The sequence below is a fragment of the Brienomyrus brachyistius genome, chromosome 1 (assembly GCF_023856365.1).
Source record: "Brienomyrus brachyistius isolate T26 chromosome 1, BBRACH_0.4, whole genome shotgun sequence".
Classification (NCBI taxonomy): Eukaryota; Metazoa; Chordata; class Actinopteri; order Osteoglossiformes; family Mormyridae; genus Brienomyrus; species Brienomyrus brachyistius.
In genome coordinates this window covers 51,055,559-51,066,508 of record NC_064533.1, presented here as the reverse complement: position 1 = coordinate 51,066,508, position 10,950 = coordinate 51,055,559, and the positions used below count along the sequence as shown (strand labels likewise).

General features: G+C 45.0%; 1 protein-coding gene across 2 annotated transcripts; it reads left to right on the top strand.

Moving 5' to 3' along the window:
• The first annotated feature begins 406 nt into the window (after window positions 1–406).
• On the top strand, window positions 407–10,261 carry cul4a (cullin 4A). 2 transcript variants are annotated; one of them, XM_048971601.1, is made up of 20 exons: window positions 413–985; window positions 2,052–2,167; window positions 2,692–2,795; window positions 3,819–3,888; window positions 4,033–4,106; window positions 4,463–4,625; window positions 4,772–4,861; window positions 4,946–5,028; window positions 5,182–5,249; window positions 5,484–5,602; window positions 5,718–5,910; window positions 6,197–6,301; window positions 6,890–7,000; window positions 7,110–7,195; window positions 7,401–7,508; window positions 7,595–7,708; window positions 7,952–8,057; window positions 8,205–8,377; window positions 8,751–8,903; window positions 9,040–10,261. In XM_048971601.1, the coding sequence occupies exons 1-20, from the start codon at window positions 850–852 to the stop codon at window positions 9,133–9,135; spliced, it is 2,268 nt and encodes a 755-aa protein (XP_048827558.1). In that variant the 5' UTR covers window positions 413–849; the 3' UTR covers window positions 9,136–10,261. The 2 variants fall into 2 exon arrangements, 1 of the variants encoding a protein (XP_048827558.1); XR_007381446.1 differs by lacking the exons at window positions 5,484–5,602; window positions 5,718–5,910; window positions 6,197–6,301; ... (6 more) ...; window positions 8,751–8,903; window positions 9,040–10,261 and having other exon boundaries at window positions 407–985; window positions 4,772–4,835; window positions 5,182–5,247.
• Window positions 10,262–10,950: the final 689 nt, after the last annotated feature.

Here is a 10,950-nt window from a genome sequence, read left to right as displayed (position 1 = left end):
TTAATTGAAGTAGATAATTAAGTAAATATCTTACGTGTATCTACATGAAGTTGGTAAACAGTCTAAAAAATAAAGCAGTTCTGTACCCAAACTGGCCCCGTTTACTTGTACTATAAATAGTGTGTGATTCGGCTGCTGTTGTGCTGCTGTTGTGCTGCTGTAATATATCGCGGTATTACGTTCTGATCATACGACTAAATGAGAGGCATATCCAATTTTTTGTTAATTCACAGGCAACCTCCCGACAGTGTATGTGTATTTACCGCATTACTAGCAATCGCATTTGAAAAATAAATTATTATTATTATTATTTTCAATAACAAGAGTCATCATGACACTTATTTTAAGAAATTTCCGACCGGCAGTGAAGCGGTTAAGCGCCTCAGAGCGCGCCGGGAATTTCCCATGAAGCACCGGGGGAGGCCATTTTGCTGGATGTTTCCATAACCATGAAAGCAACGAGATTGTTTATAGGAGTTCACCTGCTTCTGTGGCTGCTTTGAACTTTGATTTATTAAATAATAATAATAATAAATCAGAGTACGATGTCAAGCTTTTTATGGCCAGGAAGGCGGGACACCGGGGAAGTACTCGCCACGGCCTGTAGATAGCTCCGCGTCGCTAGCGGAGAGCCGCCGGGCGGCCTGCTGACTCTGAAACGCTGACTGACTGTCAATGTGCGGCCGCACGCATATCAGCGCCCGGTGGGACGAAGGGAGTGATTTCCAGACACCCAAAGGCGACGAGGCCGCAGCAGAGGAGCGTCGGGATCCGGAATAGAGACCGGGGGAGGGGGGAGAGAGAGAGACACTGAGAGAGAGCGCTTAGATCCGCTGAGAGCCCATCACCATGGGGGAGGACATCGGCCAGAGTAGAAAGGCCAACTTCTCCGCTCTGGGCGAGCATGCCAACGGCCTCACCAAATCCTCCGCCCTGTCCTCCAAGTCCGGCGCGTCTAAGAAGTTAGTCATTAAAAACTTTAAAGGTAGGTTGTCCACGGGGTCGCGTCCGCCTTGCGCCTGTCACTGTGTCACAGGGCCACTCTGACAACCGCTTGAGGCCGGTCGGGGGCCGCTGGGATGGTTGCTGGGAATGACGCATGCTTACAGCATGTTTGTTGCTGCTGTTTAACTGGAGAAATAAGCCGTGTTGTAACTCCTTAACTGTCGGAGTTGTAACATCTGAGCCTCCCACCAGGACTTATTCACTTGGTTTTGGAATGGGTGCATGCTTAAAATGCGTAACGCATGTCGATCATTGGCTAAATTAATGCAAGAGGGATTACATGGGTGCGCATGTGCTTTCTTTGGCTGACAGTGTGGTATTGCACATATGTCGCATTTATGCATGTAGTCAAAATTATAGCTGCAACAATCTACATAAAGCCTCGAAGTTCCCAGGAAACCCTTCCTGTTATGTCTGTTGCACACTTCTCAGCTGTCAGGCGTCGTAAACCATTTTGGTACATATTTGCCTTCACTGAATCCTTAATTTCAATTTTACCAAGGGTATAGTAGCTGCTGCAAAAATATTAAACCAAACTTCCCAATATTGCTTTTAGATTGGAAAGCTGTAGGTCACAATTGGCATATTCTTCTTTATGTGCTGCCATATTTAGTATGTCTCCGGGCATCTTTATATTGTCCATGGGGTGGACGATCTGTAGTTCTGCAGGTTTGCGTTCCATATCCAATAGGTTGTAGGTTCAAAACCCACGACTGGCAAAGTAATGATATCCCTGCTGGTGTGCTGGTTGACCCTGTTTTCGGGCACCGTTTTGGATAACAGCATCTGCTAAGTAAATAAATGTAATGCCGCAAAGTTAGTTTAACGATAGCCATGAGACCGCTCTTAATGTGCAAGCGTCAAAACAGACTGTCCTTGTTCTATGAGCGCTTAAGGTCACTTGAGAAGCTGTAGTGACATGGAGAGAAGCTGTTAAAAGCACACCCCTTCCAGCATTTCCACAGACACTTCATTTGTATGTGATAGCCTGGAAGTTGTACTTCACTGAGTTTTACGTGTGCGTCTATTTTCCCTTCCTGCTGCAGATAGGCCCAGGTTGGCAGACAACTACACAGAGGAGACATGGCTGAAACTGAGAGATGCAGTGGGTGCCATTCAGAGCAGCACCGCCATCAAGTACAATCTGGAGGAACTTTATCAGGTCAACGCTGGGGTCAGGGGTTAAGAGTCAAACTTCTGTGGAAGCCTAACAGCTGAGTGTAAAGTGTGCTGCCCATTCACAGATGATAGGAGACTCACATTAGTGAAAGTTTAACAGGTTTCATTCTAGTCCTCTCCTTGATTGTTCAGTTGAGTGTCAGTCATTTGTTAGCTGGAAGGCATTTGGCAAGCTTACTGACCCTCTGTGCTTCTCGCCTTTCAAAAAAAATCTCTCTTCAAACCAGAATCGGAGAACTTTATTGATCCCGGAGGAAATCGCTTATGCAATGACTGCCATAACACACAACACAGAGACCAGAATAATATAAAATAAGATAGTCTAGATAAAATGTAAGTAGAAATCTGTAGAAAGAAAACAACCATAATAATGAATAGAAAAATATTGACCAGTAGTAACATTGCACGTGGAGGCTATTCATACGATAAGATGTGTAACTATACTCCCAGTGTAGAACAAATGAGTAGAATCTGTCACTCCTAACTAGTTTCTCCCTCTGTTTCCAGGCTGTGGAGAACTTGTGTACTTACAAGGTCTCTCCCAAGCTTTACAAGCAACTTCGGCAGGTCTGTGAGGACCACGTGAAAGCCCAGATCCACCAGTTCAGAGAATATCCTTTGCCTGAAATTCAACTCTGTCATCTGAATTGTACAGACGTGATCTAGGTTGAGATTGCCAGTGCTCCTACATTAGATTGTCAGAGTCAGGGAATTTTCAAAGTTGGAAACTTTCCACCGGAATATATGGGAATTAAAATCGCTGGTTAGCCTATAACAGGGAACTTAAATGTAAGTTACTTAAATGTAATTGATAAAGAAAACCCTATCAATGTTATCATTGTGTATCCACTTGCTTGTAATTATGTGTGCAAAAAACACCCCAAAATAAGCATCTGGATCAAAACATACTCCTTATAATTCTTATTCTGTTATATTATGTGTCCAGTTTTCTTTCTTTGCCATGTCTGACAATTTGCAAGGAGTTCCACAGAGTTCAGTATTTCCAAAATTCCCATGGAAAGTTCTTTGGAAAGTCTCCAGAAATTTTCTGCCCCTTCACACCCTATTTTCCATGGAAAGTTAATAGAAATTTACCAGAAATTTTCCACCCCTTCGCTACCCTAAGTGTTAGTCATTCTGATGTGTCCATGTGTTGTTGTAATTTAATCTGCTTGGTGTAGTGTCAGTTTGTTGAATGGTAACTTAATCTCTATCCTTAGGAATTTTCTGATCTAACTTAAAAATCCAACCCGAGTTCATGTTATACTGAAATATAGTCTTGAGGGTTGTTTTCAATGCAAGTCTTCCATATTACCCTGTATTTCGCTTGGATTTGATATGTGATGTGACAGGCTTGCAGAGAGTTTCAGGCCTTGCAATAGGTTTAGTAGGTTCTCAGGCCCTTCGTCAGAGTCCCCTGATAATATTTGTCGTTCCGTACTGATAAGCTTGGAGCAGCGTTAGACAGACGGAATGTCCTTCAGAATTTAGCCACCATTGCCGGGTGAGTCATTGATTATGCCACCAGGTGGCACTGTAAGTTCCGTGATCTTCTCTTCTAGAGAGCAGACCTGTTGTTATTATGGCCCCCTCCCCCCCTCCTCCTTATGATAATGTCCTTAACAGCAGCTTATGGACTCCCTGGACAATGTCTCCTTCTTGAAGAGAATGGACAGGTGCTGGCAGGATCACTGTAGGCAGACAGTAAGTATAGAAGACAGTACTTTTAGCCTTTTTTATAGTTTACATATACATTATTTGACATGTGACAGTCCATAAGCATTTTAATGGTGGGGAAATTCAAATCTTTTTTTAATTATTTTTTTTTCCTGCCCTCCTCATCTGTAGATCATGATCCGGAGTATTTTTCTGTTTCTGGATCGCACTTATGTCCTGCAGAACTCACTGCTGCCTTCTATTTGGTAAGAACTCCAGTCACATGACTTTATTTGCAGCTTTTGAACATCGTGTTACGTGATAAGCACAGGATGTTCTGTCTATAGAAGCGGGATTGGGTTCCCTATCCTTGCTTGTATATCCAAATGAGTAGATGTGTTTTCTCAGGCAAATAATAGATCTTTCTAGGAATCTGACGATCCGGGTCTCGAGAGAGTTCTTTTCCCACTTCTATAACCGTACTTTAGGCCCAGAAATATTACTCTTGTTTTGTGCTGTTCAAACAAACAAAATTTAAGTCGTTTGCCTGAAGATGTTTGCCAGCAGCTGTGCCTTTTCGCCATGTTGTTCTGTAATTATGGTGCTGTGGTTGTGCTGGCAGGGACACGGGGCTGGAGCTTTTCCGGACCCATATTGTGAGCGACCACGCAGTCCAGAGCCGTACGGTCGATGGGATCCTGGAGCAGATTGAGCGTGAACGCAACGGAGAAACTATTGACCGCAGCCTGCTGCGCAGCCTGCTCAGCATGCTCTCGGACCTGCAGGTGATCCAACAAATCTCCACGATGACTAGCACTAAACCGGAAAAAAAAACCACAGTACGATCTGGTGTATTGGTTACAATCTGCTTATTTGTGGTGGCTATTCCAGTGGGGATGCGCTATGACTGTGTCATATTCTGCATTCTCAGGTCTATAAGGATTCGTTTGAGCAGAAGTTCCTGATGGACTCAAATCGCCTCTATGCAGCCGAAGGTCAGCGACTGATGCAGGAGAGAGAGGTTGGCCACACGCCATTCATTACCTGACTGTGGCGATATGGCTTTTCTGCCAGCATACCTGAGCTCCTGCGTCTGTTTGTACAGGTCCCTGATTATCTGCACCATGTGTCTCGCCGGCTGGAGGAGGAGAACGACCGCGTCATCACCTACCTGGACCAGAACACGCAGTGAGTGCCTGTGGACTAAGGGTGAACGCTTTCGGATAGTTCTTAGGTTGTATCATAGGACCCGACTATAAGTGGGACCTTATGTGACCAGGCCAACTGTTAGGTTTGTAGACTAGCGTACGACTGACTGAATCCCCACTTCTATGTGCACAGGAAGCCACTGATATTCACTGTGGAGAAGCAGCTGCTGGGTGAACATTTGACTGCCATCTTGCAGAAAGGTACAGGATTGGTATTAAAACTGCAAATGAGCTGTATTGGCACGACAGGCCGAGAGCATTTGTTACCGGGGAATCGCCAAGGCAAGCAGTATTAGAGATGTTGAGCTAACACTTTTGGTTTGATGTGCAAGCTTTCAGAGAGTGTGTTTCTGCATGCGTTAAGGTGTTTTTGCTCGCTGGCCTGAGGCCTTATTGCAGGTGATGCTCAGTCTGCATCTGTGTGTAACACTCCAGGCCTGGACAATCTTTTGAATGAGAACCGTGTGACGGAGCTGGCCCTGCTCTTTCAGCTCTTCAGCAGAGTCAAGGGAGGCCTGGCTGCCCTGTTGCAGCACTGGAGGGACTATATCAAGGTAATGCGTGTGGCACTTAAAGTGGCTTCATGAGCTACAAAAGCCCACACACGCAGGGGGCACTCGCTGTACTCTGTCAAAGCAGACACATGCATGCGTTGGTGTCCTTTTGTAGAATTTTGGGGGTACAATTGTTGGGACCCCAGAGAAGGACAAGGAAATGGTCCAGGAGCTTCTGGACTTCAAGGACAAGACGGACCACATCATCCAGACCTGCTTCCAGAAGAACGAAAGCTTCCTTAACGCCATGAAAGAGTCCTTCGAAACTTTCATCAACAAGAGGCCCAACAAGCCGGCGGAACTTATAGGTTACTGAACTTTGTCATTACTCTGGAACTACATCAGTCCGATCACCCTGCCCATCTAGTACCCTCTAGCTTTTGGTTTGGTTTTGTTTTATTGTGTATTTTAACATGCTCTTTGAGTGTGATCTTAAATAAAATATATATTCTATTATGACAACTTAAGCCAGACATTGCCCATATCACATCACACCTATGAGGGAATGAAAACCCAGTCATGTGGTAGGTGAACTACATACTCTTGTTTTGGATATTATCAAGCATGGTCTCTTCCATCTCCACTCTTCCACAGCAAAGTATGTGGACTCTAAGCTGCGTGCAGGTAATAAGGAGGCCACTGACGAGGAACTGGAGCGAATCCTGGACAAGATCATGATCATCTTCCGCTTCATTCACGGTTAGTTTAGCCGTTGTGACGTGAAGCAGGACTTTGGCATCGTGCCATGATTTGTTCTCTTTTTAGCCATTAACAGGAATTATGAATTATAATAGTTTTTGAGATGCGCAGAGACCTGAGTATTTACCGCGTATGGACCCTTGAGATCTCATTTCCTGGTTGTCTAACTACTGATACGGACATCCAGTGTCCCTCTGACATTCGCAGCTATGAAAGTCTGTTTTGTTTTTCCTGTGTAAACTAGAACTGGAGTGTTTATACTGTGTAATTAAATTACTGAATTTCACCACAGTTTTAGATTAAAAAAAAAAACTGCCCCCTTCCTTTGAACAGTAAATTGAATGAATGGAGAGTATTGCCCCATAAAATATTACTGTCTGACACTGTAATATAGATAAGTAGTTTAAGGGTTCTCATATTACAATTGTCGTTATTACAAATGCATTTTGTGTGCTACCTTAATTATATTTGGGCACAATCTGTGTGCTGAGGTTGTTGGCTATAGCAGTTTGCACAATGCTCATATGCATGAAATGGGCTGGCATACTGTCCTTCACCTATGTTGTCGATAAACCTGCATGTTTTCAGGAAAGGATGTGTTTGAGGCATTTTACAAAAAGGACCTGGCCAAGCGTCTGCTGGTGGGCAAGAGTGCTTCCGTAGATGCGGAGAAGTCCATGCTTTCCAAGCTCAAACACGGTGAGAGGTCGGCCGCGGACAGGGCCTTTTTGAGCGATGCGAGCTGGACTCTCGTCCTCCTGTCTGCGAGGGAAAGTGAGTCCAGACCACTGGTGTTCTGCCCCTGCAGAGTGTGGGGCGGCATTCACCAGCAAGCTGGAGGGGATGTTCAAAGACATGGAGCTGTCCAAGGACGTGATGATCCAATTCAAGCAGGTACCTACCTAGGTGGTGCTATTCAGCAGGAAAGGGGTGCAATGAACTGAGGCTTTTACATCTGGCATTGATTGAATGTGAAGATTTGTGTTCTTTTATACGTTGTGACTGTATAATAGTCAAGAATTTCCCCCTAGGAGTAATTTGATCTAATTTATTGTAAAATGCATTAATGTTCTTGCTCTTCTTCCCATCCACCGATCAGTACATGCAGAACCAAAGTGACCCAGGAAATATTGAGCTGACTGTGAACATCCTGACCATGGGCTACTGGCCGTCATATACACCCATGGAGGTCCATCTCCCCTCTGAGGTTCGTGTGTTCCCTGGAAGGGGTGGGGAGCTGGGTGAGGAGATGAGGGTGTGTCTGTCATACAACATCTACTTCCTCTCCCATAGATGGTGAAGCTGCAGGAGGTGTTCAAAACGTTTTACCTGGGGAAACACAGCGGCCGGAAGCTTCAGTGGCAGCCCACTCTTGGCCATGCAGTGCTCAAATCCGAATTCAAGGAGGTAAGTCCTGATTGGTTGGACACTGGTCAGGTGCTCGGGTGGGGAAGCAGTGGTCTGATCTGGTTTCCAGCATATTTTAAGTCGGCAGAGCTGATGGATCACCAGGGTACCATTTATCAGCAGTAATACTTTTAACCCCGGTGGTTTATGCTGAATTGGTTATGAGAACCAATTTCCATAATTAGCTGGCTCATAGTTATAGGTTATGGATAAATACAGTTTTGATTTCCGGGGCTCCCGTAGGGTAAGAAGGAGCTGCAGGTCTCACTGTTCCAGACGTTGGTACTGCTGATGTTCAACGAGGGAGATGAGTTCACTGTGCAGGAGATCCGCTCTGCAACTGGGATAGGTAACTCTGAGTGCCTCCCTACTCTGTTCACCTGACATTGTAGTAGGAGGTTCTTGAACCAACAAAGGTGTGGATGGTGGAACAGGCAGCCCTGGCTGTTTCTGGCCACCCAGCTGGTGACGTCTGCGCCTGCCGCTCTTGTCGCAGAGGATGGCGAGCTGCGCCGCACGCTGCAGTCGCTGGCATGCGGCAAGGCACGCGTCCTGAACAAGACCCCCCGCGGGAGGGATGTCGAGGACGGGGACCGCTTCGAGTTCAACGCAGACTTCAGACACAAGCTCTTCCGTATCAAAATCAACCAGATCCAGATGAAGGAGACGGTGAGGTTACACTTTTGTTTTCGGCTGTTTGTGTGTCAGATGAAGTATGATTCTTAGGATATGTTCAAATTCAGGGGATTCTAAGACGGCACTCGAAGACCGAATACGTCAGTGTTGCAGCAAGGACGTGCCATTTCAAAGTCTTTCAAATTTGGTCTAGAAACGCATCCTTCTTTTGCTCACTTGTAAAGGATCTGCCCATTGGACCCTTCGCTGCCTAACACATCCCAGCCAACCATGGCTAAGTAGACCGCGTCCTTCAAAGGATGCAGCCCCTGAATTCGGACACAGCCTTCAACTGTGGAACACCAGTGGATGGTGAGAATCAGGCAACCCACTGAAGAGGGGCTTCACTCTGTTACCTCCCCTACAGGTGGAGGAGCAGGTGAGCACCACTGAGCGGGTGTTCCAGGACCGCCAGTACCAGATCGACGCCGCTATCGTGCGTGTGATGAAGATGAGGAAGACTCTGAGTCACCCCCTGCTGGTCTCCGAGCTCTACAACCAGTTAAAGTTCCCTGTTAAGGTCCCATATCTCTGCTTTCTCGTCCTTATTTTCACTCTCACCCCTACTTCACGCCCATTTCATTCCTTCATGTAAATGTATGTGTTTGCGAATAGACACTAACCCCTGTCACTGATTTCTCTGTCTTTACCTCTAGCCTGGGGACCTAAAGAAGAGGATTGAGTCCCTTATCGATCGTGACTACATGGAGCGCGACAAAGAGAGCCCCAATCAGTACCACTACGTGGCCTGACCGGGCTCATCCCCCGGTTGTTCCTTCGGTGGTCGGGCCCCCCCCCCTGGCACCGTTTCATGCGCCCGTTTTCTGAATCGCACTCTTCATGTAAAGGCCATGCATGTAAATACTGAACATGGGCACCAGGCAGGCAGGGTAGAACGCGAGTCTGCTGGATTCACTCTGAAGCACTTTCTTACATGATCATTTAACTGATTGTTGATTTTGTTTCCCCCCCCCATCCTCCTCCCCGATGGTCTGTTCTGCTGTAGCGCTTCATTTTGTCTCAGCCATGCTGTTTCAGTTTGACGAGCAGCTCAGAAACTGTGAGAACCAATGATTAATACACAGCTGGGCTGACCGTCGTTTCTAAGATGGCACCGTAAACCTGGAGCATGTTATTTTTACTTAGGCACTTATTCAGTCGCGAGCACACTGAAACGGAAAACCTTCTCACGTCCATCTGCGTTCCCACGTTTGCCCGGAGGTCGCATAGGGCGCAGAAGTGGTCAGGGTGAGGACACTACACCCACGGCGTAACGCTGAGGGGTTGCCCTGCTTTTTCTTAGGTTTTCCTTACGGTCACAATGATCGAACCGTTTGCATTCTATACGTTTTTGTTTTTTTTGTAGACAAGCTTCTAGCTCTGTAAGGAGTTGAAAAAAAATGTAAAACAAAAATAAATAAAAATCTTTAAAGAAAAAAAAACATGCTGATATAAAATGTCTAAGGAGTTGATTTTGGCACATGTTCCTTATAGACAATATTTTCCATACTAACGTTTCAGTGATTGAACAACATAGTTTAAGGGGTTTATGATATTTAAAGATTCTTAGGTTTTAAGTAGTTTAACCGATGTTAGACTTGGGTCAGTAAGATTACATATACGACACAATGCTGTAAGACTGGCACCAAAGCTTCGAATATGTGTCTGGAAAACTTGCCTGCCTTTTGGTTGAAGTTGGTTGTTTCGTTTTATTGTAATGGTCTGTTGTTTAAAGCCTGTCTCCTTTTGTACCGTTTAGGGTGGTGTTCATTCTCTGCCCTGTACATTTGCGAATGGGTGTAGTTCCCCTGCTTGTTTTTCTATATCAATTTACCAAATACATCAATCCACAGCTTGACTAAGAACTGTACCTGTGGTGGCTGTGGTGCTGTTTAAATGAGTCAAAGTAATATCACCTGCACCTAGCAGGTAAATATCTGCTACTGTGTACTACAGTTGCCCAAAGACTTAAATCATCCAAGGCTTAAAAAGAAGAGCATCTCATTTCCTTTGCAAATTACTATAAAGAATTCATTGAATGCTAGCATGTGATGCAAAACCCAGAGACCCAGTGTCCCCTCCTGCACTGTGATTATTAAGCCTTAATTCTACTGTTTCTCAATACTGATCTTGAATGCTTTATGCATATTACAAGTTTTAGTGAGTAATTAATCGAGCTTTATTAAAGAGGAGACAACAAGCACTCACAAACCACAATGGGTGACTTTGTCAAGGGCTGTCGTTAAGTGGATAGGATTGAACGGTTTACTTATAATTGATTTAATACTAGCCTTTCTAGTGCTAAGAGCTGCAACAATTCAAGCTACCAAAGCAGAAGTCAAAATGTTTTTAAGTTATAGTTGATTAATTTGTAACACTGAAAAAACTAAGTGAAAAGCTTATATGAACTTTAGTATTTTATTTTCCCAACACCGACATGTAAAACATTATATGACGTTTCTTTCAGTTTTATAATTTATTAAAGTACGGTACCACTACCACAAATGAAACTCGTGCTGAGGACTACACGAACGGTAGGCACTCCTTCCTTTTTGCCATCTAAACTC

What these genes read in the sequence shown, in the direction of transcription:
- cul4a (XM_048971601.1), top strand. Translation starts at nt 850, where the DNA reads ATGGGGGAGGACATCGGCCAGAGTAGAAAGGCCAACTTCTCCGCTCTG. An exon ending in GACTGCCATCTTGCAGAAAG is followed by an intron (nt 5,250 to 5,483) that starts GTACAGGATTGG and finishes GTAACACTCCAG; the next exon opens with GCCTGGACAATCTTTTGAAT. An exon ending in TGATGATCCAATTCAAGCAG is followed by an intron (nt 7,196 to 7,400) that starts GTACCTACCTAG and finishes TCCACCGATCAG; the next exon opens with TACATGCAGAACCAAAGTGA.